This window comes from Pelodiscus sinensis, chromosome 17 (genome assembly GCF_049634645.1).
Source record: "Pelodiscus sinensis isolate JC-2024 chromosome 17, ASM4963464v1, whole genome shotgun sequence".
In the NCBI taxonomy this organism is placed as follows: domain Eukaryota; kingdom Metazoa; phylum Chordata; order Testudines; family Trionychidae; genus Pelodiscus; species Pelodiscus sinensis.
Window position 1 is genome coordinate 17,731,772 of NC_134727.1, and position 27,469 is coordinate 17,759,240.

The following is a 27,469-nucleotide window of genomic DNA, read 5'->3' on the forward strand; positions in this document are numbered from 1 at the left end:
CAGATTGAATGTGTGGTGCTGTGTGTGTGTGACAGTGACTGTGTGTATGGCACAGACTAAGTGTGTGTGACAGTGACATAGTGTGTATGCTGGCTGCTGCTGGCTAAATTTCTGAAACCACACTGTCTCTTTAAAACAGGGAGAGCTGTCCTGCTCTGTTGTCTCCCCCCTCACCTGCTCTGCAGAGATGGGGTATGGGGAGGATGTGTGTGTGAAAGCAAGAGAGAGCAAGCGAGCTTGAGCACTGAAATCTTGGGAACAGGGCACTGTCTCTTAAGACAGGCACTTCTGAGTCACTTACTATCCATGCTTCAGACTGGATCAGCTCTGCTGTGTCACCCTCTCCTTGACCCCTGCACTGTAGAGATGGGGTTCTGGGGCAGGGGGACATCCTGACTTCGTCACTCCCTTCTCTCCTCTCTGCACAGCTTGCAGGAGAAGCTTGGCTGCAGGAGGGAGCAAGGTGGAGGGAGGGGCAGCTGAACATACAGTGCCAGTTGTAGGAATGCACGCTCTGCCAATCTGTTGGGCAGGCTGGAGAGAAACGCTTGGGGAGCCGAATATGGCCCCCAGGCCTGATTTTTGCCCGCCCCTGTTCTAGAGTCTAATGGCAGTTGCCAGCTTTGCAATTTATTTCTCTTCCATCTTTGTTAAATTGTTTCTTCTCCTTGCTATGGGGCTAGAAGACTTTGTGTTTTAAAGCCTGTGACTGAAAGACTTTGGATTTCTCTAAACATGCGCCCTCATATCTGCTAACACAAACCACCTGCTGCGGTCAGAGCCAGCTCTGGGGTTGTTTTCCTTGGAATGGGTTTTTAGCTTTTCTTCAGCCACAGGCTTATGTCTTGTAAACTGCTGAATGGGTCTCTGCCGACTTCTCGAGAGCTGTGTGATGTTGCAGATGGGCTGGAAGCAACTCCATGTGACCCTCCCTTCTGACATGCACCCCCACCCCCCTTCCTTTCTTCAATGGTTTCCAGGCCTTATCTGTCCTTTCCAGAGACTGGGCTTTTCCATATCCGTGCTTGGGACTTGTTAGTGTTAGTTAATTTAGGACAGGGGTGAGGAATCTTTTTTGGGTCGGGGGCTGCAGACCCACAGAAAAATCCGCCCCCCCCCGACACAAGGGAGAAGCAAAATCAAATAAACAAATCTTCACTGATGTGGCCCCCGACTGAGAAAGAGAAAGATTCTCTCCACGTTCCCCTCACACACCAGAGCCTAGGGGAGCCCAGGCTAGTAGATTTGTGTGTCCAACCCCATGGGGGAGACAGCAGGGCAGGGGCTGGAGCGCCAGCACAGGGGCCAGATCCAGGCAAGCTGGGGGAAACATCTGACCCCTGGGCCTGAGGTTCCCCACCCCTCATTTAGGAGGTGTGGAACACTGACCAGAATCAGGAATAGTGCAGGCAGATAACGTACAGTCTTCTCTCCCACATCCCAGCTCTGGAGCAGTGGGAGATCCCTCCTCCCTCTTTGTACATATCGCTCTTCCTGTCCTCCTGTGTTCTGCCCATTAGCCTGGATATTCTTTGCTTTTTGAGCAGAGACTTTGAGAGGGCACCTTGGGTGGCTTGGTCAGAGATCCTCTAGGAACTTGCAAGTGACTGCCAAAATCTGAGAGCTGATGGTCTCCTAATCTTCCTACTAGGGCACATCCGGAAATCCACCATGGGATATAGGACAGATGTCGTTTGGGATCCTTGTCTGGAATATCAGGGGATGCTGCAAGACAGACAGGACTGAGGTGTCACAGCTGATCTGTATGGGATTGGAAGAATAAAAGGCATGGCAGGACGGCGGGTCTGTCTGCAATATGCCTGGCTCTGGCACTGTTAGTATCTCCCTCTTTTAGGAGCACTTTGCTTGCTCTCAGAAATGCTAGATGAAAAGGCCTTGAGAGAGTCCAGTATTCTACTACTTAACTGTAATGAGATGTGCTGTATTAGTGGCTTGGTTTGCATCACTTATCTCTCTGTCACTCATAAACTTAATAGCCCTTCCAAACAGAGGGAATATGGTTAGTCATTCAGTTTCTTTCTGGAAAAATGGTGACGCAATGATGCTATAATCTGGGCTAATGGAGCTACTGTATAATTCTTTATTTTCAAGCCGATAAGGAACAGGAGGGTGTTACCTGCTCAGTAAGGCAGGTGAAAGGGACTCACTGCATTGAGGAAATGAATCTACATGAAACCTTTCTCATTTTGTGGTTTGTGCTAACTGTAAGTCCAAACCTGGAAAGAGGCTTTAAGCATATCCCTTTCTTGATTAATATGTTTCTGTATTTGGCATCCACATTTTAAAGGGAGCATTTGAATGTTTCTGTTTGTGGTTTTTTATTTGTTTTGGTTTTGATTTGTCCTTTGTTTTTTCTGCTGGGGTTTTGTCTTTTCCTATGCATGGATTGCCGTGTGCATGTGTGTATATTTCTCCTCATAGAGCTTGAAATAAATCTTGCCAGCTTTTGTTTGTGTTCTTATTTTGTTCACTAATGCCTGCGGTTAAAGTTTGCACAGACTTATGCTATGTCTACACTACAGCATTTATAGCTGCATCACTGTACCGATGTAGTACTTGTGGGTAGAGACACTCCAACTGATAGGAGAGGGAATTCTCCGATTTGACTTAACTCCTGCCTACGCAGGAGATGGTAGTAACAGTGCTGCCTACACCAGTGCTTAGGACAGTATAACTTGTGTATCTCAGGAGTATGGATTATTCCTAAATTGTACCAAATTAACTTGTAGTGTAGACAAGGATCTAAGGCAATACTTGTGAAGTGCTGCTGTTGTTTATAAAACCAGCAGAAGAATATGGTATTATTTTTATGTACGACCTACAGAAAATCATAGGGTTAGTATTCTTTCACAGTGACTAATGTGCTGCCTATAGTAATAAAAGCAAACCAATAACTCTCTTAGGTACATACTTGGCCACCATTACAGACAATCTGAGCACTTCACAATCTTTAATCTGTTCTAGTATCCCTGCAAAATAGGAAAGTATTCTCTCCATTTTACAGATGAGACACTAGTGTAAAGAGACTGTGACTTGCATAAGGTCACACAGGAAGTCTGTGTTGGAGCAAGTAATTGAACCAGGGTCTGCCAAGTCCTAGGCTATCGGACCAGCCTTCCTTTCTGTTTTTCTCTGTGTTATTATTTGGCAGCCTTATCTGGCATGCCAGAGAACAACACTTTGCTCTATTATATTCATCCTGGGCCAACAGGATACATAAAACTTAATATTTCATTTTAACCTCTGTTTCTGCCAATTTAAGATGCTTTAAGGAAAGATGAATCTGGGGCTCTAAACCCCTGCTCTGTTGCTGTTGTCTGTGTGGTTTAGGCTATTGATTGTTGCAATGGAGTTTAATTTTGTGCTTTTCTACATGGATACCAAAAAGTCCATTTGAGAGTCCAGATGTGTGATGGCCTTTTGGGACACAGCTGTGCTGCCATCATTGGACAATGGTGAAAATGAGGGAAGAGTAATAATGCATTACTGGAAGGATGGCTTTGTGGTTAAATTCTCCCCAGCTCTGTGATTTAATTCACACTGATGGAGGAAACCAAGTGCTGTGCTTAAAGCCATGCAGTGGCTTCATGTCTAAACCAGGATTAGAACTCTGGACTATACCAGCTCTGTAGTCATCCCAGTCCTGTGCTCTTCCCCCTGGGCTATGCTGACTAGCTCAACATGCCATATGTTTTCTTTAGTTGCAGCCTGGACTACCAGGCTACGTCTAGACTGGCGTGATTTTCCAGAAATGCTTTTAACGGAAAAGTTTTCCGTTAAAAGCATTTTCGGAAAAGAGCGTCTAGATTGGCACAGACGCTTTTCCGCAAAAGCACTTTTTGCGGAAAAGAGTTCATGGCCAATCTAGACGCGCTTTTGTGCAAAAAAGCCCCGATGGGCTTTTTTGCGATCGGGGCTTTTTTGTGCAAAACAAATCTCAGCTGTCTACACTGGCCCGTTTACGCAAAAGTTTTGCGCAAAAGGGACTTTTGCCCAAACGGGAGCAGCATAGTATTTCCGCAAGAACACTGACCATCTTACATGAGATCGTCAGTGCTTTTGCGGAAATTCAAGTGGCCAGTGTAGACAGTTGGCAAGTTTTTCCGGAAAAGTGGCTGATTTTCCAGAAAAACTGGCCAGTCTAGACACAGCCCCAGAGTTTAATTATGATGCATAAAACCATTTACTCTTACATTTTGTTAACCTTTGTCTGTGCCAATTATGATACTTGAATGAAAGATGTCTCTTGAAAATAAATGGACTTTGTTTGGAAGTGGAAGTTGTTTGTAGGACATCTTTATTGTAGAGGCGAATGGTGGCAGCATTTATATCCTTTATATTAATAGAAGAATCAAAGGAATTCAATCTGTGCCTATTTTTGTCCACCATTGTGCATACATATGTATGCACACTAGGGATGTGAATGACTAGTTGACTATCCAATAAGCAAATGCTTATCAGGTAGTCGACAGGCTAGTCAACTAGTTGCCCCCCCTCTCCCCCTTTGCTGCCTCTGTTAGAAAGAGGCAGCAGGCAGGGGGGAAAGCAGAGGGTGCTTCAAAGCAGCAGTGCCGCATGAAGCCTGGGGCCAGACCCTGGGCTCCACATGGTGCTGCCACTTTGAAATGCCATGTACAGCCCAAGACCAGCTGGGAGTTCCCCAGCTGACCCAGGCTGCACGCAGCATTGCATCAACTATTCAATTAGCCAAACAATCAAAATTTTACATCCCTAATGCATGCATGTGCATGCACACACAAAGAGGCTGATTTTTGCAGTGTTGAGAATTACAGTGTATCCCCATCTAGAGGTCTTAGAAATCCACACCCAAAATGGTGGCGAGGGGGAAAAAGCTAGTGAAGCACTTGGTGTGCAGACTCCCATTGGTCTCCCTTTGGTGTGCTGAAAAAAAGCCATGTTCAAATTGCCTAATGAATAAGTTGATCTAAATAAAAGACCAAAGAGAACCCTGTTCTTACTCATAAATTGTCTTGAGTTCTAGCACAACCTATGGAGGCTGTGATGCACTCGGAACCCCTTGTTGCAAGATGATTGGAGCAGCCCTGAGAAACTGAGTGCCCTCCACTCCCATTGGCATCCTTGGAGGATGCTCTGCTTAGTGCGCTGTACTGTAAAGGAAGGCCCTCCTAAGGTTCAGATACTTTTTATAATGGAGTGGAGGTCCTGCTCAATAGCCTGACAATAAGAAAAGTGAATCTTTACCTTTCTGGTCTCTTCTACGTTGCTGTGCCAGCCAGTGATTGCAAACCTTTTGACTCTATGAAGCAAGTCCTTTTAGGAAAGTCTATTAGAGGATTTGATAGTAGCTGGTAGCAATGTTTCCTCTAAACTTTTCCATCCATGTGTGGAATAATGTTATGTGCATCTCGGCATGGGCAAATGTGTACCACCACTTTAAAAAAAACCTAGTTGTGGCCACTCTGCTAATCAGGTGGGCATTATTTGAATTTCTCCTGAGTGGTCACACAAGCACACAGATTATCGGGAACACTAGTTGGGAGGTATGAGGGATGTTGTCAGTAGTTTTTAAGCCCAGTGTATATGTTTGTAAATTACTCTGAGATCCTTCAGGATGGAGACTACTTGTTTGATTTTAAAAAATAAAGAAAAATGCAGGTTGACTTCCCATTTCACACTGAGTGAAATGCAAACTTTGAATAAGCACACAAATGGTGACACATAAATTGGGACCTGCAACTTAAAGGAAAACTAGAAAATGATGAGGGTGCCCATCTGAGCCCGCACGTTGCTAGAGCCCCTTGGAACATGCAACCACTTTTCTCTCATTGCTGGGGAGACACGGTTTCAGCTCTATCCTCTGTGTCTAATTCAATTCATGTGATTATGTGCAGATAGCCAAGACTCACCTGTATTGACATGGAGAATTGACTTCATTTCAGTCTTCCCTCCTGCTGAGTAGTTGTTGTGTAATACTTCAATGGTTGTTTTTTTTAAATCCCATCTTGTGTCCCCTTTTTTTAGATGCAGATGTTGGACAAGTTCCCAATGGAAGGAGGGCAGAAGGACCCCAAACAGAGGATCATCCCCTTTCTGCCAGGTGGGTAGAATGGACTTAATTCAGGCAAACTCTGGTTGTATATAACACATTTAACTGGGGTCAGACTCAGAAAAGGTCTTGTTACCCGCTCCCAGTGTACACAACTATGACTTAAGGGTTGGAGACTTGAACAATATATGAGTTTGAAACTTCAGATGCCTTGCATCCTTCTCATTAAAGTGAACATGGTAGTATTTTAGTAATATGCAAATAAGTATTAAACTCCTGAGTTCCCAGGGCTGCAACCCACAATTAGCTTTGACCTCTGACTCTCTCCAGAATGTAAGCACTGGATGCTACCCATCCTGAATGGCAAATACATAGCCACTGCCCCCAAAATACACCCCTGTTTTAGGTCAGCAATCTTACCTTCACAGGCTCTGTCAATTGCTCCTAGGACATACCATTGGGTTTCAGAATTGAGACACCCAGCAGAGCCCAGGTCTAGCTGTAGTGTAAGCTCCCCAGGAACTCTTCTGTGCAGTTTGGAATGGAATCAAACTCTAGTTAAAGTGCAGAGAGACTTAGAAAGCAATCCTATAGAAATGTAGTACTGAAACAGGCTAACAGCTGTAACTTTCTCCTGCAATGCTAAGGGCCAGTTCTCCAAACAGAGTGTCTATAGTACAGCAGTTGCCCCACAAATCCAGAATGCAGCTGTGCACTTATGTGTCCAAAGTAACCTGTATAATTACCCATTTTCGCCCTAATGGGTGCATGTGGTTGTTTGTGTATGACATAGCTGCTGCTTTTGAAAATGTAGCACAAAACTTGCCAGGGAGATTGGCTCTTGAGAGTCTTTCACAAACTCGCTGCCGATAGATTGGACTGCATAAACTTTTTTCCAAGTAGTTCATGAAAATGGACAATACTGTAAATACTTGCAGAGAACACCACAAGTATATTTAGTGCAAACCATTGTGATGTCTTCTCAAAATGCAGATGTTAAAGGCACGTTTGGCTGTAGCATGGGCTCATGTTTCTGCACTAGCCTTAATCTAGATAGCATGGCTAACCAGTAAAGATGCAGTGACACAGGCTTCAGCGTGGGCTAGTCCAGCATGCTGGAGATGTTGGGTATGTATAACCCAATCTGTGGTTCATGCTGCTGTGTCTTGATTGACATTTTTAGCCCTGCTAGCTACATTTAAGCTAGCATGGGCATGCCAGAAATCACACCTCCTATTGCAGCGTAGACATGGAGTTCCTTTCCTCTAAGTGACATAAAGACTTTGTTTTGTTCCTGTTAATGAGCCAGGGCGTATTTGTACTTAAGAAACTGTATCTGGATTATTCATGGAGGCATTTCTGGTTCTGGTTTCTTCCTTGATTGTAGCATCAGCAAAACCAGAGCAAGTCTGACATTAATACAGAGGAAAGGCACTGCTATGCAGTTTTTTGCTGCCAACGGGGAAAGCCAAATTGGCAGAGAGCATGACTTGGAAAAATAGGGAGTACAATGTGATTGCTCTCTCCGTTTGTGAAGAATCCCTGCTTGTTCCCACCAAACCACTGCTATTTTTGGAAGACAGTGATTGGGCTCCAGAATGACTGCCCTGAGTGTATTGTGTTTCACAGCCTCACTTGCTGATTTCAGTGCTGCTCATTTAAAAGTTCCCCTCTTAAATTACTCTCCTTTGGGATTTAATTTTGGCAAAGGACTGATGCTGTCAGGTTGAGCCTGAGCTATGAGCTATAATGGCATCCCTCCTTGGGCTGCATGCGCAGTTATTTTGACTTCATAAAATAGCTGTAACTGGCATCCAGCCCGCTGCTCTAGCTGCGTCCCCCCCCCCCACCCAACCCCCCGCAATAAGCTAAAATAATCCATCTCCAGTTACAGTCAAATTGCCTGCCTGACGTTGCCCACCAAGAGAATTTATCTGAGTCCCCAAACCTCCAGTTATCCCTGTAAACCTTTTGATCCTCAAAGCTGTGGCAGGCAGATGGGCCTTGTAGGATCTTCAGACGGTTTCAAAAGTCAAGCAGGTGAGAGAAGCAAATTCCAGAGCTGAAAGCCTAACTTAAACTTACTAATTCAGATTCTGAACCGCTTCGGAGCCAAGGAGCATGTGATGTCAATATGAGGTCCATCTCTATTGTAAATTGGCTTAATTGTGGTGGCGATGTTTGGACAAATGCCTCCATCATTCCAGAGGGTCATGAGGATAGTGTTTGGTATTTCAAGATGGTATTATACAAACTGAATTTAACTGGCAGCATAATCATGAGTGCTAGAGCAATACCTCAAGAACAGTGGTGAGCAATCTGTGGGCCTCACATGGCTCGTCACGGCAAGCTGCTGGCAGGCCACCAGACAGATGTTTACTTTCTGTCTGCAGATAATGCCACCCATTGTCCCATTGACTGCAGTGCACAGTTCCTGGTCAATGGGAGCTCCGGGAAGTGGCAGCCAGCAAGTCCCTGTGGCCTAAGCTGCTTCCTTCAGTTCCCTTTGTCCAGGAACAGTGAATTGCAGCCAATGGGAGCTATGGGCAGCCATATCTGCAGATACAGGTAAACAACCTGTCTGGCAGCCCATCAGCAGTTTACCTGATGAGATGTGTGTGGTCTATGGGCCACAGGTTGCCCACCACTGACCTGGAGTATGTATCTGTATTTAGGTGCTTCACCCCTCTCCCTCTCAAGCTACCTAGGACTGAGTTGCAAGGTGACAAAAGATGCTAATGGGGGAGCAGCAGAGAAAGCAGGTTATACTGTGGAGACAGGCCCAGTGTTCTGTCCTTGGGCGGGCTGAATTTTCTTTTGGACGGGTTGAAATTTCTTATGTGCACCACCAATATTGAAATGGTGTGTGGATGTGCACCCACCAGTGCAAACAAAAACCGTAGAAATAAATATATATTTAAATCATTTATAGGTGTGCAAGAAAATAGATTAAAACAAGGGTTAATTAACAAGGAGCAATGTTTATGATTTTCTTTTTATTTGATTTCATATTAAATATACACTATCGTGGGCTGAAGAAGTGGGTTGTGCCCATGAAAACTCATGATACTAATTATATATTTTTGTTATCGTAAGGTGCTACAGGACTGTTTGGTTTTTAGGCTTTTTTAGTTACCGACTAACTCCTCTGAGACCCTGGAGTACCAAGTACTTGCTACTTCTGACTCATAAAAGCCAGAACTCTACCACATTGCAAAGATCTGGCCTTAATGCAATACTATTTACCACGTATTAATTAGTAACACAGGATTTTAAAAAATCATTGAGATCCGAGTTTTAGATATCTGTAACACTCAAAAAAATCCTGTTAAAAGAATCTTTTTCTTTTTTACCTTAAGTCATTAGCACAGAGGTGGGCAGTAATTTTTTGATGGGGAGCCACTCCTAGAATTTCGTAAGTGGTCCAGGGCTGCAATCTTCCATTATATCAATGGAGGAGGTGTGGGGGTCTGGGATGGAGGTTAGGTGCAGAAGGGAGCTTGGGGTAAGGGATTGGGGTATGGGATCCGGGAGAGAGTTTGGGTGAAGTAGGGGGTCGTGACCTGGGGCAATGGACTGGGGTGAGGAGGGGTGCGGGGCCTGGGAGAAGATTGTGATTTGGGGCAGGAGTGCAGGTGGGGGTGCAGGGATTTGGACTGTAACCAGGGATAGTAGACTGGTGTGCAAGGTCTGAGGGGGTTGTGACCTGAGGAGGGGCGTTAGGGGGGATGCAGTGTCTAGGAAGGCATATGAGGGTTGGAGCAGGGGTGCAGAAGGTTTGGGTTACTTGGGGTAAGAAGGCAGAATGGGGACAGAGGCTTGGAGGAGGAAAGGAGATGCTGGGGTCCCAGAGAGAGGCGCTGGCTGGGTGTCCTTATCTGGCTCCAAGCCAGCAGCCCAGCAGGTTCCTTAGCCAGCGTCCCTGCCTTCCAGCCCCTGGACGTATTCAGAGGAGTTACAGGAGCCACGTTTACTGTTCTAAACTGAATGCTGTGAGCCTGGGGGATGAAGGAGGAGGGGCATTTCGCATGCTGCCTGTCCTGCAAACAGGCAACTGCTATTGGCCAAATGAGAGCTACTGGGGGTGGGATTGGCATGAGAAGCCTGTCTCCGCTCTCTCCAGGCACTCCAGGCTCATGCCCTGCACCTGGTTTTCCGGAGTGCTCGCATAGCTGCAAGCCGGCTGAGGCTCTTACTGCCCAATGATCATCTTTTGCCCTGCTCTGTCGTAGAGGCTGGAGCCAGCTTCTCCAGTGCTGCTGCTGCTGCTGCTCTGAGGTTAAATAGCCTCTGCCTTGAAATGTCTCCCCTTATTCCTGTGTTCATGTCCTCCCCAGGCTTCTCTAAAGGTTTCAGTCACTCGCAGTCCATTCTCCTGCCAAAGACTTACCTTGACACTTGCAATTATTGCATGCCCCTCTCAGAAATAGTGATAGGGATGGTGGATAAAGAACATCTCTGGATTTCGCCTCTCCTGCTTTCATACGTTGGCACAGAGCAATGGGTGGCTATGGCATGAACATCTTACAATAGGGCACTTTGCTGACTGGCTCCTGCAGTGTTCATTAGGTACATCATCAGACTCACATCCGTCTAACTGCACAGGGATGCTTAATCCTTTCATGAAGGGTAGCTGCTGTTAACTAACGTAAGGTCTATTGCTTTTGCAGTGCTTCCTTTGCATCTTTGGCATGTGTAGCAAGGAGACAGCAGCTGTTGCCTTGTGGAGTTAGTCACCTGGTCTAATGTACCTGGTGAGGGGGTTTATTGGCAGGGTCTGCCTCCTGAGAGAGACTTAAAAAAGTCTATGAGTAGCTGGTAGCATTGTCAGGTACAGAAATTGTGCTGTATTCCTTTTGGTTCAGGTCTCCTCTTCCCCAATTTGAGATGGCAACATGCTCTCCCTATTTTAAACATACAGATTTTGTGCTGTTTCCATCAGGACGTGCAATCAGAATGGGCTGAGTGTGAGGCAAAGCAGCATCTGTTCATCTGCATCTTGTGCATCCATTATATGGTAAAACTTAGGCTTGCTAACTTTTTGACTTTCTTCGAGCCTGAAAAACCGGTGCCATCTATAGCTTACTTTTTTTTCCTCCCCCATTTGAGGAACATTTTAGCATCTGAGTTTCATTACCAGTGGTGACTTGGCTCTAATGGTCTGACTGAAATATGCTGCTTTCTGGGAAGCCAACTATGGTAATGTTAGATGTATGGCCTCTGAAGTCCTGAAAAATTATCTCCTGCTACCCTGCACAACCTGCTGCCTGTAGCATTCTTAGTAAACCTATAATAGTCTTGAATTTAGGAACACCCACAGGACCTGAGGAGATTCCCTTCCTTCAGTGTGTCACAAGATTTTCTTGGAGAGGGAAGTGGTCCCAATTATTAATGCTTTTTTTTACAGCAACCAGCTGCTGCTTTAAAAAAAAAAAAAAAAGCTTTATTTTTCCTAATGGGATATGACCCATTCATGGAAATCAGTAGAAGAGACTTTGGGCCTTCAGACTTAAAGAAGGTCTCAGCTCATTCCAGAGAATATCCTTACACAGGATTCCCACACTCTCACATCCCTAGTGGCGGGTGAGGAGAAGAGAGAAGAAAGTTTAACTGGTAAACCTCACCCAAGACTTACTGGTTATGGGTAAACAGTGGCAGCTGGAGCACCCCCCATCCAGTGTGGGCAGTGGGGCAGTTCCAGCCCCACAGGAGGCGCTCCAGCCCAGCCAGAGCAGCCCTGGTCTGTGGTATGGGTGCTGCTCCAGCCCAGCCTGGCTGGAACACCCTTCCCACCACCCTGTTCAATTGGCTAAACATAATGTTTAACTGGTTAACAAATGAAACAGGATTTTATATCCTTACCCATCACCCCACTCTAAAACAGATGGAACAATAATGAAGTTGAGTCCTTGAGAGAAACCCATGGTAAGAATGAGGATGGGCTGTAGGCTCTCTGGAGGAGGAAATCTGTCTGTATATATCTGGACAGCACTTGTCTGTAGCATGTCTTGGTTGCTACTGTGTTATAAGAGAAGATAAGAAGAATATGGTCTCCAAGGCCTTGCCCACCTCTGAGTCTGACAGTATTCAGGTAGTTTGCTGAAAATTCCATTTGCTGCCATACAACAGAACTGGAAGGTGGATTCCGAGCTGCTTGCATGCTGGCCTTGAGTCAATGCCAGGTCTTTCATGTGACTGTTGTGTTGAGGGATTTTGCCTCATGACCACACAATACGTCTCTGGCTAGTCTTAGCTCACAGGACATTTATTGTTGTGGCAAGAAGAATGGAGTAGCCTTCACTAATGAAGAGTCACAGGGGGATTGTGCAAAGCTTTGGATAGCTATCAACCCATAACTTGGAGACCGAGTCCCCAGTAAGCAGTTGCTGGTTGTTGAATATCAATTCTGTATCTACAATATACACACAAAGGCCTAATTCCTGCCTGGAGGTGTTCACACACTAAGGGTTATTCATTTGCTGGCTGAGGGATGACAAGATGGGGACCCCAGGAAAGAATTAACTAAGAAAACAAATGAGCTCAGATGGGCCTGTTGTGTAAATGATGTGCCAGATCGTTCAGGAAATGTCTTTTATAAGGAAAGTGGAGCCTTCCAAGCTCTGCACAACCTAAGTGGCCCAGAGCCTATTCCAGCCAGTCTGCTTTCCTGGAAATGTGAATCTCTGCAAGGGGTTGCTTGAAGCTCAGCTAATTTTGGTTATGAAATTGCTTTTTAGGAAGGTTAAGTAAGAGACAGCAGCAAACTCTAAAGGAAGAAAAGGATTTAATAGGATACGTTTTTAGAAGAATGTTGTCTTCTTTCAAGCTCCCACCTCCCACACTCTGACCAGCAACCCAATACTTGCATTTTGGGAACTTTTTATCTGCAAATGCTAATTGTTCCTCACAATGTCCCTGGGAGGTAGGTAGATGAATACGGTTATTCCCCATTTACAGACAATATTAAGTGGCTGCCCCAGATTGCACAAGGCACTTGGGAGCTGGCAACAAAGCATAGTTTCTAGGTCGTACTTTTGTGATCAGACCACAGGTCACTTCTGTCTCAGGCATTAAGAGCCAGCCTAGTAACTAAGAGGCAAGAATCACATCAGTGTTTTGCTGCCTTGAAGAGTTCTTCAGTGAAGAGATCATGGGTGAGGCCTTGAAGATATCTCCTCTCCACGCCAGTTCCACTTCTGAGCTTTTAACGCCAGTTGCTGAGTTTGGTTGGTTGCCAGGAATCCCGCTAACTTAATTAGGTAGAAGATGGCCATTCCCTGCTATCCTGTTTGTTTGCTCTCACCCTCCATCTCTACAAAGCAAGTAGATGCCCTGCTAAGCAGTCTAGATTCATGAGAAAAAGTCCTATCATTGCTTTTCCATGCATCTGGCAGTGGTAAAGGCAGTATACCGGAGCATTGACAATGACTTCCTTTCTAGCTGGGAAGTGCTTGGTTCCCCCCTCTGCTCCAGGCCCTGTCCCCACCTTGACCCCATTTCACCCCTTTCCCCAAGCACTTGCCCCGTCACGCCTCTTTGCTGGCTTCTCCCCCACTCCTTTCATTACATCCTGGAGTTTCCTGACTGCCATGAGTCAGCTGTTTGTGGTGCTCTGGAAGTGCTGGGAGGGCAGGAGAGGAGTTGGTCAGTGGAGCCACCATCAGGAGAGTAGTGCAGGGAGAAGAGAAAAGGCGGGAGCATCGCTGCTGGTGGGTACTCAACACCCATTAATTTTTCCACGTTGGTGCCCCAGCCATGTGTGTGGGAGCACCCACGGAGTTGGTGTCTGTGTACCCGAGTGAATCCCTCCTTACTAGGAGTGGAACTAGGACCAGACTTCTCCTTCTGGGAACCAACAGTGCTCGGGTTTTAAAGTGAATTGGAGCCTGTGCTAGAGGAAATCTGGATGTGATTTGAAAGGTGTGGAGAAGCGAATTCTTTCTGCATCAGAGGGAGTCCTTTAGAGTAAAACGAGAGCCAGATTTTTTCCGCTCTCAAAATATCTGGCTTCTTTAATGGCTCTGATCAGCTTTGTGATGCATTTATGGTTCTCTGCTTCTCCCACTTGCTCAGGATCAAGTAACAACTTCAGCTCAGTGGGAACCACAATCTTGTGGCTGACTGGAATGCCTCTGCAACTTTCTTTTCCCTCCACTACTTCTTCCCCAATATGGCTCTGACTGGACTTGAGAATTCCGGTGGGGCGGAGCAGAATGCACCTTTTGCCTGCTCTTTTATAGAGGTTAACTTCTGTCTTGTGGGATGCCACCTTGCCCCCAGGGTGTCTCCTGCACACCTTGGGTAATTGCCTGTCAGCCCTTCTCCCACCCTTTCCCCTGATATTTTCCAGTTCTTGAGCTGGGCAGATGAGATCTGCAGAGGTAGCATGCTTGCCATAGAAGTCACTTTACAGTCCCCCACTCTAGACCTGCTACAGCACAACCTGCATCAGTTAACCAAATAAGAGTGAGGGGGCTTTGTTTTTTAAAGGCAGAATGAGTATCTGGTCTCTCTGGATAGTAACAGAGAGGTAGCCGTGTTAGTCTGATTTTGCTAAAACAAAAGGAAAAACTATGTAGCACTTTAAACTACTAACAAGGTGCACTGCTGCCTCTGATACAGTGGCTGCTGGCCCCACCCCGGCATCTATAGACTAGTCGACTAACCGATAAAAATTAATGAAGTTACTCGACTATTCAGTTAACTGATATTTAACATCCCGGCTGTGTCTACACGGGCAGGAATTTCCGGAACTGCTTAAAACGGAATACTATTCCGTTTTCAGTTTTTCCGGAAAAGGAGTGTCTACGTTGGCAGGCTGCTTTTCCGGAAAAGCCCTTTTTCCGGAAAAGCGTCTGTGGCCAATGTAGACGCACTTTTCCGGAAAAGAGCCCCGATCGCCATTTTCGCGATTGGGGCTTTTTTCCAGAAAAGACTACTGGGCTGTCTACACTGGCCCTTTTCCGGAACAGTGTTCCGGAATAAGGACTTATGCCCGAGCGGGAGCAGAATAGTTTTTCCGGAATAGCGGCTGATTTTGTACAGTAGAGCATCATTGCTTTTCTGGAAATTCAAGGGCCAGTGTAGACAGCTCGCAGCTTATTCCGGAAAAGCGGCTGACACAGCCCCCTAGTATAGACAGGGCTTAGACCCTACATGGTGGTGAAAGATGCACCCCATTTTTGTGTCCGCTTCTTGCCTAGTCAGGCCTGTGCATGCTGAGAATGCCCCATTGCCCAGCAGTCAGTTGGAAGTGCAGGGAGGCGGCTGTCTACGTATGCCTTCTGTTGTTATCCGACAATCATTTTGTCCTGCAGGCTTGTGTGTGTGTGTGTGTGTGTGTGTGTGTGTGTGTGTGTGTCTGCGCTTGGGCATTAGGCCAGGCAGCTAATGTTAAATAATGAGTCAGCAACTCCATCAGTTAGCAGCATTTGAAAACTGTTGCATAATTATGAACAGCAGAGCTGGTTGCCTGCTGCCCTGCCTCCAGCACTGAGGAGTGGCTGTGAGTTTTCTCAGAAGATTGTTAGCTGGGGAGGCAGGGAAGAGAGGGGAGCAGTGTACTGTTCAGAGCATGTCCTCAAAGGCAGATTTTGATCCCTCTGGGTAAGTCACATTGGCAGAGCTGTACGAATCTCCATCATGCCCAAAAGTGAGCCCAGGTAACCCATTTAGACCCATACCCCATAGGCACTGGCTTCCCTTTTAGCTCAACTTCTCCCTCCTACCCAGGCCCCACCCCCACTTCTCACTTTCTCAGCCCCCCACTTTGCCCCCTTTCACTCTCTCCCCTGAATGTGCCTAGTCCCGGCTCTTCTCCCTCCCTCCTGGAGCTTCCTGTGCATGTGAAACAGCTGTTTGTGATGGGCAGGAGGCACTCGCAGGAAGGGGAAGTAGTTGACTTGTGGTGTGCCCAGCAGGTGTTTTGGGAGGGAGGGCACTAGAAAGTTGGCTGCTGGTGGCGCTGGGCATCCTCTGATTTTTCTCCGTGGCACCTATGCTGCACACAACCTACATGTGCCGTCTCTCTTGCCACTTTCCTGCCTGTTCCCACTGCCCACACCCAGGGTTTTGCTGATGTTCCTCACTCCTGCCTGCCAGCATCACCTCTGAGATGGGCAGCTTAAAGGGGCAGGAAGGCCCTCTGATCTGCTCTCCAGTGCCACCTATTAGCTGAAGAGTCCACACGTATTTGTGTGAGTTAAGGAGATTTGGAGGGCTGTGGTGGTGACAAAGCCTCCATGGTGGTGACACATCAGCCCTGATTCTCAGTGCAGCCCAGGACCCGGAATTCCTGATCTGTATCTGCCAGGGCCCAGGCCTGAGTGCGTGCAGGACCACTGGGAATTGAGGTGTGAGGTCTGGGACACTTGCTTCTGGGTGAGAAGGCAGGTGGGGCGCCATTCAGCTGAAAGAAGCACTGGGAGTGTAGGAAAAGCTCTCTGGGGAGGAAAGGGGCATTGCCTGTTGAAAGGACTTTGGGAGCTGTGTCTGATTGAAGGTGTGTCTGGTTGCTGAAAGGGAGGTCTCAAGACTGCAGCTGCTTTCAGGTAGAATTCAGAGCGGTGTCCTTTTGTAATTTTACAGGCTACCCACATCTCTGTGGGGCAAACAGCTGTCAAGTGTCTCTTCTGTTGTCAGTAGCTCATTGCAGTTAAGGGAAGGAAATGGAAGGGAGATTCAGAGCTATTTAGATTGTATCAAATAGCCCCGGGGGAGGGGAGAAAGCATGAAATAGCTGCCTGGCCAGAGCGGTGATTCCAGTCCAAGGGAGTCTGTGAAACTCAAAAGCTTTTGTCTCTCCCTAACAGAAGTTGGTCAAACCAAAGATATTACCTCTCCCACGTTGCATCTCTGAGACTGACCACAGTCTGCCCTGACTCTGCTGCTGAGCTGAAGAGATTGGCTATTTCGTGCTGACTTAGGAGCCCTGACGGATGTGGCCAAATAATAGCCTCTGTGGTGGGGTTTGTGCATAGAACAGCCACCCCCTCATCCTCAGGCCCCTTTTAAGAACTTGCAGTTTGCCCAACTATTGTCACTGAATATCCTTAGCCCTGAGGTGTACAGCACAGTACCATACAGGAGAGAAAGACAGACCCAAGGAGCTGCTGTGTGTGTGTGTGTGTGTGTGTGTGTGTGTGTGTGTGTGTGTGTGTGTGTGTGTGTGTGTGTGTGTGTGTGTGTGTGTGTGTGTGTGTGTGTGTGTGTGTGGACTCTTTAAAAAAAACTAGACTCTACAGAAAATCATCAGAAGCTTTTTCTGCTCCTTTTCTTTTGAATTCATCTTTTCTTCAGGTAGCTAAAAGCTTCATTTGTTTTGGCAGAAACCCCTTTAATCTCTGAGTAGTCCGGATAATTTTTGGCAGCAGTTGGTGCTGGAATGGCAGATCTTGGCAGCTGGGTGCTGTATAATGCATGAAAGTTACAATACTTAGCCTTGATTTAAAAAGGCATGGGGAGGCTGAGAACAGTAGGAAGAAGATTTGCATAGACTGCCCTTCAAACACCTTTTGAGTCCATCCTAAATGCTGATTTCCCTATTTCTCTGACTTCTCTTTTCTATCATGCTGATGGGTGTGGAGAGAGGTGTGTGATGAATTTTTATTGCAACCTTCCCTGGGTTATTTATGCATCTTGCTTGGAGATGTCTGGAAAGCTCTGTAAAGGAGCAAAGTATTTATTGTGTTGTTTGGTGGTTATTGTTGGAAAAAATTGGGATTAGCCTGGAGAACTTGGTGCCCCCTCCATTCAGGCCCCATCTTTAAGTACATAAGAGGCTGTTATAAGAGGAGGAAGATAAATTATTCTCCTTAATCGTGGAGGACAGAACAAGAACTAGTGGGCTTAAATTGTAGCAAAAGAAATGTAGGTTAGACGTTAGGAAAAGTTAAGTGCATGGGAACAAATTGCTTAGGGAGGTTATGGAATCTTCATGATGGAAATTAGATAGGTTAGACAAACTCCTGTTACAGATGGTCTAAATAATTCTTTGTCCTGCCTCAGTGCACAGGAGAGGACCAAGAAAAGTCCCTTCCAGTCCTATATTTCTCTGACTCTAGAGGCATCTTTACACAAAGAACTTGAGATTAGTTGGTAATTAAAGAGAGTGTTGCCCAAAGGTTCTTATAGACAAGAGAGTTAGGGGTTTTCCCCTAGATTTTGTTGTTTGGGTGATTAGGAGTCTGGTTTCTGAACTTTTCCCTCGAGGAGTGTCTTTGCTTTCATCTGGCGTGCTGGTGCTTCGCATTGGAGAGGGTGCTCCTTGCTTTCTCTCCAATGTTCCTGCCTATCATCATGCTGCAGAGCCACTTTGTTGTCAACTTTGAAATTGTTTGTACTGGAGAGACAGGAGTACATCCCTTCTCTTTTCCCCTCCTTCACTGGTGTCCAGTAGTGGAAACTGTTACTTTCTGTTACTCTCCTCACTATTGCCTTACTGATCAGAGCTAGTAAACGTTCGCCAAAGGCTGACCCGCTAATCATGCCCTTTTCTGCAATGTACCTTTGTGTCCACAGTTTTTGATTCTACTCATTGCTCTTCTGGCCCTGTTCCAAGAAGCCAGTGTATTCATCAAAGCTAATTTCCCTTTTGCCTTGGCCTTTCTCCCTGTTTCTCTCCAGCTTCATTTCCTTTAGGGCACAGGGTTTTCAGACGCTCATCTCACACTCCTGTACCTATTGCAGCCCTGCTGCGCCCCCGGGCACAAAGGAATTTGGTGCAAGAGGTGAAGAAATAACCATCCAGAAGATTGGTAGGATAGGGAAGTGAGACATGTTCAGGGCTCTTAAAGAACCCTGAGGAACCAGAAGATCTCAAGGTAGAGATTGGATGGAACCTGATGTGAAGTATTCTGATTGCTTAAACAGTGGTCAGTTCTGGTGCCAGTCTTGTTCAACATCTTTGTTAATGACCTGGATGAGGGGATGGATTGTGCCCTCAGCAAGTTCACAGATGACACTAAGCTAGGGGGAGAGGTAGATAAGTTAGAGGGTAGGAATAGGGTCCAGAGTGACCTAGACAAATTGGAGGATTGGGCCAAAAGAAATCTAATGAGGTTCAACAGGGTCAAGTGCAGGGTTCTGAACTTGGGACAGAAGAATCCCAAGTACTGTTACAGGCTAGGGACCAACTGTATAGGCAGCAGTTTGGCAGAAAAAAACCTAGGGATTACAATGAATGAGAAGCTGGATATGAGTCAACAGTGTGCCCTTGTAGCCAAGAAGGCTAACGGCATATTGGGGTGCATTAGGAAGAGTTTTGCCAGCAGATCTAGAAAAGTGATTATTCCCCTTTATTCAGCATTGGTGAGGCCACACCTGGAGTACTGCATCTAATTCTGGAGGCCCCGTTACAGAAAGGATGTGGACGCATTGGAGAAAGTCTGTTGGAGAGTGTGACCAGGTCGGGGCAGCCCCTGCCTGGGGACCTGGGCCTGCCCTGTCCTGGACGTCTCTTATGTCCCTTATTTCCCCACCACCTCACCCGTAGTCCTCTCTTAAAATGGCTTCTCGGGCCTGTAGATTGGTGGCCCGAGGGCTGTTTCCTCTTCTGGCTTGCTCAATACTCCCTCCTTTGAGGGTATGGGGAGAGAAGGGGGCCCAGGCCCACCCTCACTCACGGGCCCGAGCCCAAAGCCCTAAGGACACAGACCTGAAATAGTGCCGTCCGGTCCGGCTGGCGGGGTCTCTGCCGCAACTCGCCAGCCCACGGACTCCGAATCACCCTGCCCTGTGCTACTTCCACTCCCCTGTCGGGAAGTTTACTTTCTTCCCTTCCAGGGACTGGTTGCTCGCTGCAGGCCTCGCACTGGGGTCCCCTGTTGCCTCACTGGAACCCTGCAGGCCTCACTCCCCCCCAGATGGGCCCCCTCCCTGCTAGCAGTGGGCAGCTTTTAAACCCCGCACCTCTGCGGCGCCTGGCGTGACGCCACCCCAACATCACGGGCATGGCTCCGCCCACCCCATTGCGCCCAAGCCACATCATGGCCGTGGTGCCCGCAGCTGCAAGGCGCTCCGCGGCCCATAAACACTCGGCGCAATGCCGGTGTCCCGTCCCCCGCGCCACAAACTGCGCGCTCACAGTGGGAGGTCCAGTCACACAGGGCAACAAAAATGATTAGGTGGCTGGAGCACATGACTTACGAGGAGAGGCTGGGGGTATGTCTACACTACAATGTTAGTTCGAACTAACGGACGTTAGTTCGAACTAACATTCATAGGCGCTACACTAGCGCTCCGCTAGTTCGAATTTAAATCGAATTAGCGGAGCGCTTAGTTCGAACTAGGAAAACCTCATTTTACGAGGATTAAGCCTAGTTCGAACTTATTAGTTCGAATTAAGGGGTGTGTAGCCCCTTAATTCGAACTAGTGGGAGGCTAGTCCTCCCCAGGTTTCCCTGGTGGCCACTCTGGCCAACACCAGGGAAACTCTATGCCCCCCTCCCGGCCCCGGACCCCTTAAAGGGGCACGCGCTGGCTACGGTGCCCGTGCCAGGTGCAAGCCTGCCAGCACCCAGCCAGCAAACCCTGCACCTGGCACGGCACAGAGCCACCCACCCGATGTCCCCCAGCCCAGCCCCTCTTCCCGGGACCAGGCTGGCGGCTCCCGGGAGCTTGCCCGGGACCGCAAGAGGCGGGCACCTTCCTGGGCTAGTGCAGACATCGTGGACCTCATCCACGATCTCCGCACTAGGCACAGGAAAGTGGCCGTCTAGGGCAGGAGAGCTGCCAGCCTGGCCACCCAGGAGCAGGTGTGCATGAAAATCAAGGGGGTCCACTGAGACCCCCGACCCTGAGCCCTGAGCTTACAATGGCCGTCCTGGGTCAGACCAAAGGTCCATCTATCCCAGTAGCCTGTCTGCCGACAGCGGCCAACCCTAGGGACCCTGGAGGGGATGGACCGAAGACAGTGACCAAGCCATTTGTCTCGTGCCATCCCTCTCCAGCCTTCCACAAACTTTGGGCAGGGACACCACTCCTACCCCCTGGCTAAGACTACTCCATGGACCCAACCTCCATGACTTGATCTCACTTCCCTTTAAACTCTGTTCTAGTTGTAGCCTTCACAGCCTCCTGCAGCAAGGAGTTCCACAGGTTGACTCTTTGCTTTGTGAAGAACAACTTTCTCTTACTAGTTTGAAGCTTGCTACCCATTCCTTTCCTTTGGTGTCCTCTAGTCCTTCTTTATGGGAACTCATGAAGAACTTTTCTGTATGCACCCTCTCCACCCAACCCCTGCTTTTAGAGACCTCTATCCTGTCCCCGCTCCATCTCCTCTTTTCTAAGCTGAACAGTCCCAGTCTCTGTAGCCTCTCTTCATCTGGGACCTGTTCCCAACCCCTGATCATGTTAGTTGCCCTCCCCTCTCCCACCCTTTCTCTTCCCCTCTCCCACCTCCTTTTCCCAGTCTCCCCCAGTTTTGTTCAATAAAGACAGAGTCAATGTTGGAAGAAACGTTATCTTTATTTTGTACATCAGGAAGGGGGGCTAGGGAAGGGTAAGTGGAAGGAGGTGAGGGAGGAATGGGGTATGAGCCCCCGATGGGGAGGACTGGGCTGGCTCCGCGGGCTTCTGGGTGTGGAAGCTCTCCTGCAGCCCCCCAATTGTCCCCTCTCCCCAGATGGCAGCCTGCGGCAAGTGCAGCCGGTCTGATGGCCGAGTTCTGTGATGTGCCCAGTGTGGGCACTCCGGGCACTCCAAGCCAGGACTGGTTTTCAAGCGGGGCACCCCTGAGAACTGTCTGTCCGGGGTGGGGGTCGGGTCCCTTTAAGCGCAGCCCTCGGCTAGCCTGAGACAGCATCTCCACGCTCTAAGTCCTCCTCTGATGCCCTGCCGGCACTGCTTCCGGCCATCCTTAAGCCCTGTTCAGGGTCCACTCAATGTGGACTTGCTGGTTCGAATTAGCAAAACGCTAATTCGAACTAGTTTTTAGTTCTAGACGCGTTAGTTCGAATTAGCCTAGTTCGAATTAACTAATTCGAACTAAGTTAGTTCGAACTAACTCTGTAGTGTAGACATACCCTGAGGGATTTAGGCTTATTGAGTCTACAGTAGAGAAGAGTGAGGGGGAATTTGATAGCAACCTTTAACTACCTGAGGTAGAGATGTAAAATTTCGATGAGGTCGCTTCCACCTTTGAAGTATAGCAGCAGCCCCAGGATTGTTGCTACACTTCAAAGGCAAAAGTGCTGCAGAGAACACAGGGCAAGCGGGGGACTCAAGCAGTCCCCCACTGGTCCCATGCTCCCTACAGCATTTCAAAGTGGCAGTGCCGCATGGAGTCCAGGATCAGCTGGGGACTCGGAGTCTGACCCCAGGCTCCACACGGTGCTGCCGCTTTAAAGTTCCCCCTTTTCTTCTCTCTGCCCCTCCCCTCTCCCCCCGCTGCCTCTTTCTGATAGAGGCAGCAAGGGGGGGAAGCAACTAGTTGACTAGCCTGTCAACTATCCAATAAGCATTGCGTACAGCTAGTTCGGATTAGGAAGCCTAATCTGAACTAGCTAGTCCGTGCCGCGTGTAGCCGTGCGGCACGGGGTCTGAACTAGCCGGCATTTAAAAATGGTGCCGGCCAGCTTTATGCAAATGAAGCCCGGGAAATTCAAATCCCGGGCTTCATTTGCAACTCCGTATGACTACATTACCCCCCCTAGTTTGAACTAGGGGGGTAGTGTAGACATACCCAGCTTGACAAAGCCCTAGCTGGGATGATTTAGTTGGGGTTGGCCCTGCTTTGGGCTGGGGGTTAGATTTGATGACCTCCTGAGGTCTCTTCCAGCTCTATGATTCTATGGATTTCTCTAGCCTCAGAGGACCTTAAACTACTTAATTAAGTTTCACAGGTTAACACTGTTGCAATGGGGATAAATTATATGCATCGGTGGCCCAGTGCAAAATCCTAAACCCATGTCTTCAAGTTCCCATCCCACTGTTTCAGCCATAAGCCCATCATTACTGTTGAGGCCAGTGGTGTAGCGAGCAAGCGAGTGTGTGTGTGTGTGTGTGTGTGTGTGTGTGTGTGTGTGTGTGTGTGTGTGTGTGTTTCTCACTCAGCAAGTCAGAGTTTTATAGCTGTTTTTGGCAGTATGGAGAGATTCTGTGTTTGATGGTTGGTTGTTTGGTTGGGTTTTCTTGCTTTTTTTTGCTAACTAGGCATTTTGATGTAAATCAACTTTTTATTAAAAATCAATTTTTTGTTTGGGAATCAGCATCAGAACTGGGAGAAAAGCAAATATGAGGAGGGAAGGGAATTTGCTGGAGGTTTATGTATTAAATCACTGGAATAATTTTTAAATCTCCATTTATTTGTTTGTTACACATTTAAAATGTTCCTTCCAGAGGTTTGTTTTAGACATTTATCGTGTATCCATCAGCAATTATATCTCAGCACACTAATGAAATTCTGATTTCTAATGACTAACAACAAAAATTTTTTGACCCATTAATCTTTGTGAAATCGTCATTAAAATAAGGATCCAGAGAGAAAATCTACTTAGCCATTTTTTTACCTTGATGGCTGATGTGAAAGAACAACTATATTGACTTGCCTACTGGTGAAAAGAAAACAGTAGTTACTCATGGCAAGGAAATTAACTAGAGGCTGGTAATTCCTGCCCCTCCCTTCTCTTGTGAGTTAGTAATAAAAGAACCAAAGAAGCCTTTTAGCAATGTCTTGGCCCTTGTGATGGAGAAGTGCAGGTTGGAGCCTTCCTTTTGCAGCTGAGACCTGTGTAAGCCTCTACACCACGGTTTCATTTTTCTGGTCTTGTTCTGGATGCTCATGTGAAAATGTTTGTTTGATGGGGATGCACTGTTACTCCATGGAGGGTGTGATGGGAGCCCCGTGGAGGAGAGAATATTTCAGCTTGTTCAAGGATGATCCCTCTGGTCAGTGAAGGAGTAGCACTGGTAACCATCCAGTTAATCTCTGCTGCTGTAGGGGTGGTCTTGTGATTGGGGAACAAAAAGAATGGGTAACTCCAAGGTGTTTGTGGAAGTGATGGAGGGAAATGAATGGAGGTTGGTATTCTAGCGTTGGGGCTAACGCTAACTCTTCTGTGGCTTGAGAATAGATTTAAGTGGCAGCTTATATCACAGGTGTTCATGATGCTGGTCTAAATTCAATCCCATTGATTGGGGGATGGAGGTGGGGTGGGTGTTTGACCCCGACCTAAGACGAATCAGCAGAGCTGGGGGAGGGAGGGAGCCAGCAGTGCAAGTCACTTGCTTTTCTCAAGCACTAAAACTTATCCTAATTCAGGGTAGAGTTGGCTTGTGCTTGATGATTATCTCACCATCAAACCTGAAAGCTCCAATTCCCTTGAAGCCTGGAAGTTATGAGATGTGTTATTGGTCCCAGCTATTGGGGAAGAGCCACACTGGTTTAAATTACAGTATGAAAGCTAACAGCTGGGATTTAAAGGAGCTTGATAGGGCAGTGTTGAGCTGTGACACTTTGAATTGGGATTTGTGTCTGTTCTAGCTCAGTGTGGGGGCAGGTTTCTCCCTCCTATCTGTGCTCATATCTCTTTCATGATCTGTCTGCTATTGGCCTCTGTCTCCTTAAACACTGGAAAAGTTGTGCTCAGCAGCAGCAGCTTGAAGCTTTTAGGACTCATTAGGCTTCAAAGAAAAATGGCTTGAGCCACAAGTGAGAGGGGAGGAAATGGAGTAGCTGAGGGATTCCTTTGAAGGAGAATAAAATAAACCTCAGACAGGAAAGAAAGCCCAATAGGATCTGAGTGTGATCTGCTATCACAAAATTAGGTTTACAGGATCTTTCGAAAAAGGTTTACAGGATCTTTCGACAGATCCGCGTCTAGACTGCCATTTTTTTTTCAAAAAAGTTCTGTTTTGGAAAAAAAAAATGGCAACCATGTTTATGCTAATGAAGCACAGGATATTTAAATCCCTGCTTCATTAGCAATTTCGACTTGCCTAATCTACATCTCTCTGTCGACAGAGAGGTGTAGTCGAGACACAGCTCCTCAGCCCAAGGCTTTGTCTACACTACACATTCTGACCTTCAGTTGTGAGCTAGGGTAAATGCAAGCGTTAAAAACCTGGGACAAACATTTCATCTATGCCTGCCTTTACAAAGGGATTAACTGCAGTGTGCTCTAATGAAGACCGACACTGTTACAGTTCTCAGAGGTGTGAAAAGTCCACATAGGTTGGCTGACTTATCGCCAAGTGTCGTCGCAGCTAGGTCAATGGAAGAATACTTCTGTCAGTCTAGCTAGTGTTGCTCAGGAAGAGGTGTCCATACACCGATGGGGCAGCCCCCTTCTGTCAGTGGAGACTGTATCTACATTATGGGGTTATGTTGGCACAGTTGTGAAAGCCTAGCTACACCGATATCGTCTCCGTACTGTAGACACAGCCTGACTGTTGAACGAAGGGTTTATTTCCACTACTGTGCTGATTCCATCATAGCTCCTTACCGCACAAGCAGCAGACCTTGACGGGATTTTTGTCATTGTAGGGACACCACTTCCCTGAACAATGTTAGCTACTTCAGCATAAGCGCTCATCCGTCTGCCTAGCTGCAGCTACACAGGGGTTTTTGTTGACATAACTGTGGTAGTCAGGAGGTTTTTCTTCCCACACCCCTGCCTGATCTAGTGATGCCAATATAACTTTATTGTAGGCCAAGTAAAAAATTGTTTTTCCCACTTCCCACAAAATAAAATCTACCCCTATTCCCTCCACTCCTCTCCCCTTCTCTTTGCTATCTCACACCGTCTTCTGGGGTCCGAAGCCAGTTAGGCTATGTCTACACTGCCCCTCTCTTGTGGAAAAACATATGCAAATGAGGCTAAGCATGGAATATTGCCACACCTCATTTGCATAATTAATGAGGCTCCGTTTTTGTGCAAGAGGCTTTTGCACAAGAGCTGTTCTTCCGCATTATTTTCTGGAAGAATGGCTCTTGCGCAAGAGGGGGGGTTTGCGCAAAAAGGAGTTGTGTGGACTCTTGTGCAAAAATGGAGCCTCATTAATTATGCAAATGAGGCACAGCAATATTCCATGCTTAGCCTCAATTCCATATGTTTTTCCGCAAGAGTGGGGCAGTGTAGACATAGCCATAGTGGCAGGAGTTGGTTACTGACAGCTCAAGCAAACTAATAGCTGTCTGTCCTTACTCCTTCCTGCTCTCCCCTGTCACCTCCTTCTCACCATGCAGTTCCTGGGCTCTTGTGTGCTTGCAAGGCTCCATGTGCCCCTTAAGTTCACAGGAGACCCCAGGTCATATGCATCCTTTCTAGTTTTTCACTAGGGATTTGAGGGAGTAGTCGACTGTGAGCCTAGGCTTATCGAGTAGTCAAGCCGACTACTTGCATTCCCCCACCCCTGCCCCTTGCTGCCTCTGTATCAGAGGCAGCAAGAGGGATGGGAAAAGCAGGAGCCGGTGCCGTGTCCGCAGTGCCGCCTTCCCCCTCCCCCCCCTTGCTGCTGCCTCTTTTGGAGGGGGGTTGCTGCTGCAAAGTATCCCCTGTCTGTGGGAGATCCCAACTCTATGCTGGGACCCCTTGTGGTCAGGGGTGCTGTTGGCTGGTAGGCAGCCCGGCTCCTGGGGGGTCCAGGACCCAACCCTGCTGCAGCTCTGAAATTTAAAATGCAGTAGGAGCCGGGCAGTTATCTCTCCCCTCCTCCAGCTCCTACTGTGTTTTAAATTCAAGCGCTGTAGCGGGGTTTGGTCCTGGACATGGCACGAGCCAGCTACCTATCGACTGAGCAGTCAATAATTCTATGAACTACTTGATTAGTTAAATACCCACTTCTTAATATCCCTACTTTTCACTCTTCTAATGTTAACACTTTCTGATATTTTACACTTGGGTTGGGATTTTCAAAGGAGCCCAACTCCCACTGAAGTATTGGGTGCCTGATTCCCTTAAGTTTCTTTGCAAATCCAAGCAACAAGTCCTGTTATCTGCGGCTGGAGGAGGCAACAAACTAGAAATCCAAAGCAAACTACTCCTCTCCAGCTGGAGAGTTTGGTGAGAGTGACTCATGATCAGCAAAAACTCCTGCTTGACCTCCAGCCATGGCATTGTGTTCCCAAACATGCAGTAGGAGATCATTGTGGGTGTCTGTGGTTTATAAATATTGAGTATGCATTTGCCAATTGCATAATAGCAAATTGCTGATTCTGGTGCCTCGGATTAAACACGTACCTGATTTGCCCCTGTGATTTTAGGAATTGTGTGGAAATTGAGCCTTCGGTCTTTCATCTTCTGTCATCATTCAGGGAGGTGGAGCAGGCTGCATATACATTCTGGGGTTACGCCAGCATAACTGTGGTGTCCTAGCTATGCCCACAATAATTTTAAATGTGCATCTCTCCAAAAGTGTTCTTGGTTGTTGGGGAGGTAGATTCTTCTTTGTAGACAAGACCAGTCTTTGCTTACATTGTGA

The 27,469-nt window shown here is 47.3% G+C and overlaps 1 protein-coding gene across 2 annotated transcripts in view; it reads left to right on the plus strand.

The window, feature by feature from the left end:
- SH3PXD2B (SH3 and PX domains 2B) overlaps nucleotides 1-27,469 on the plus strand; it is a 130,888-nt gene that overhangs the window by 55,037 nt on the left and 48,382 nt on the right. For both annotated transcript variants that reach the window (XM_075900256.1, XM_006138129.3), the window contains exon 3: nucleotides 6,025-6,100. In XM_075900256.1, coding sequence (XP_075756371.1) covers nucleotides 6,025-6,100 — 76 coding nt within the window. The remainder of the gene's footprint in view (nucleotides 1-6,024; nucleotides 6,101-27,469) is intronic.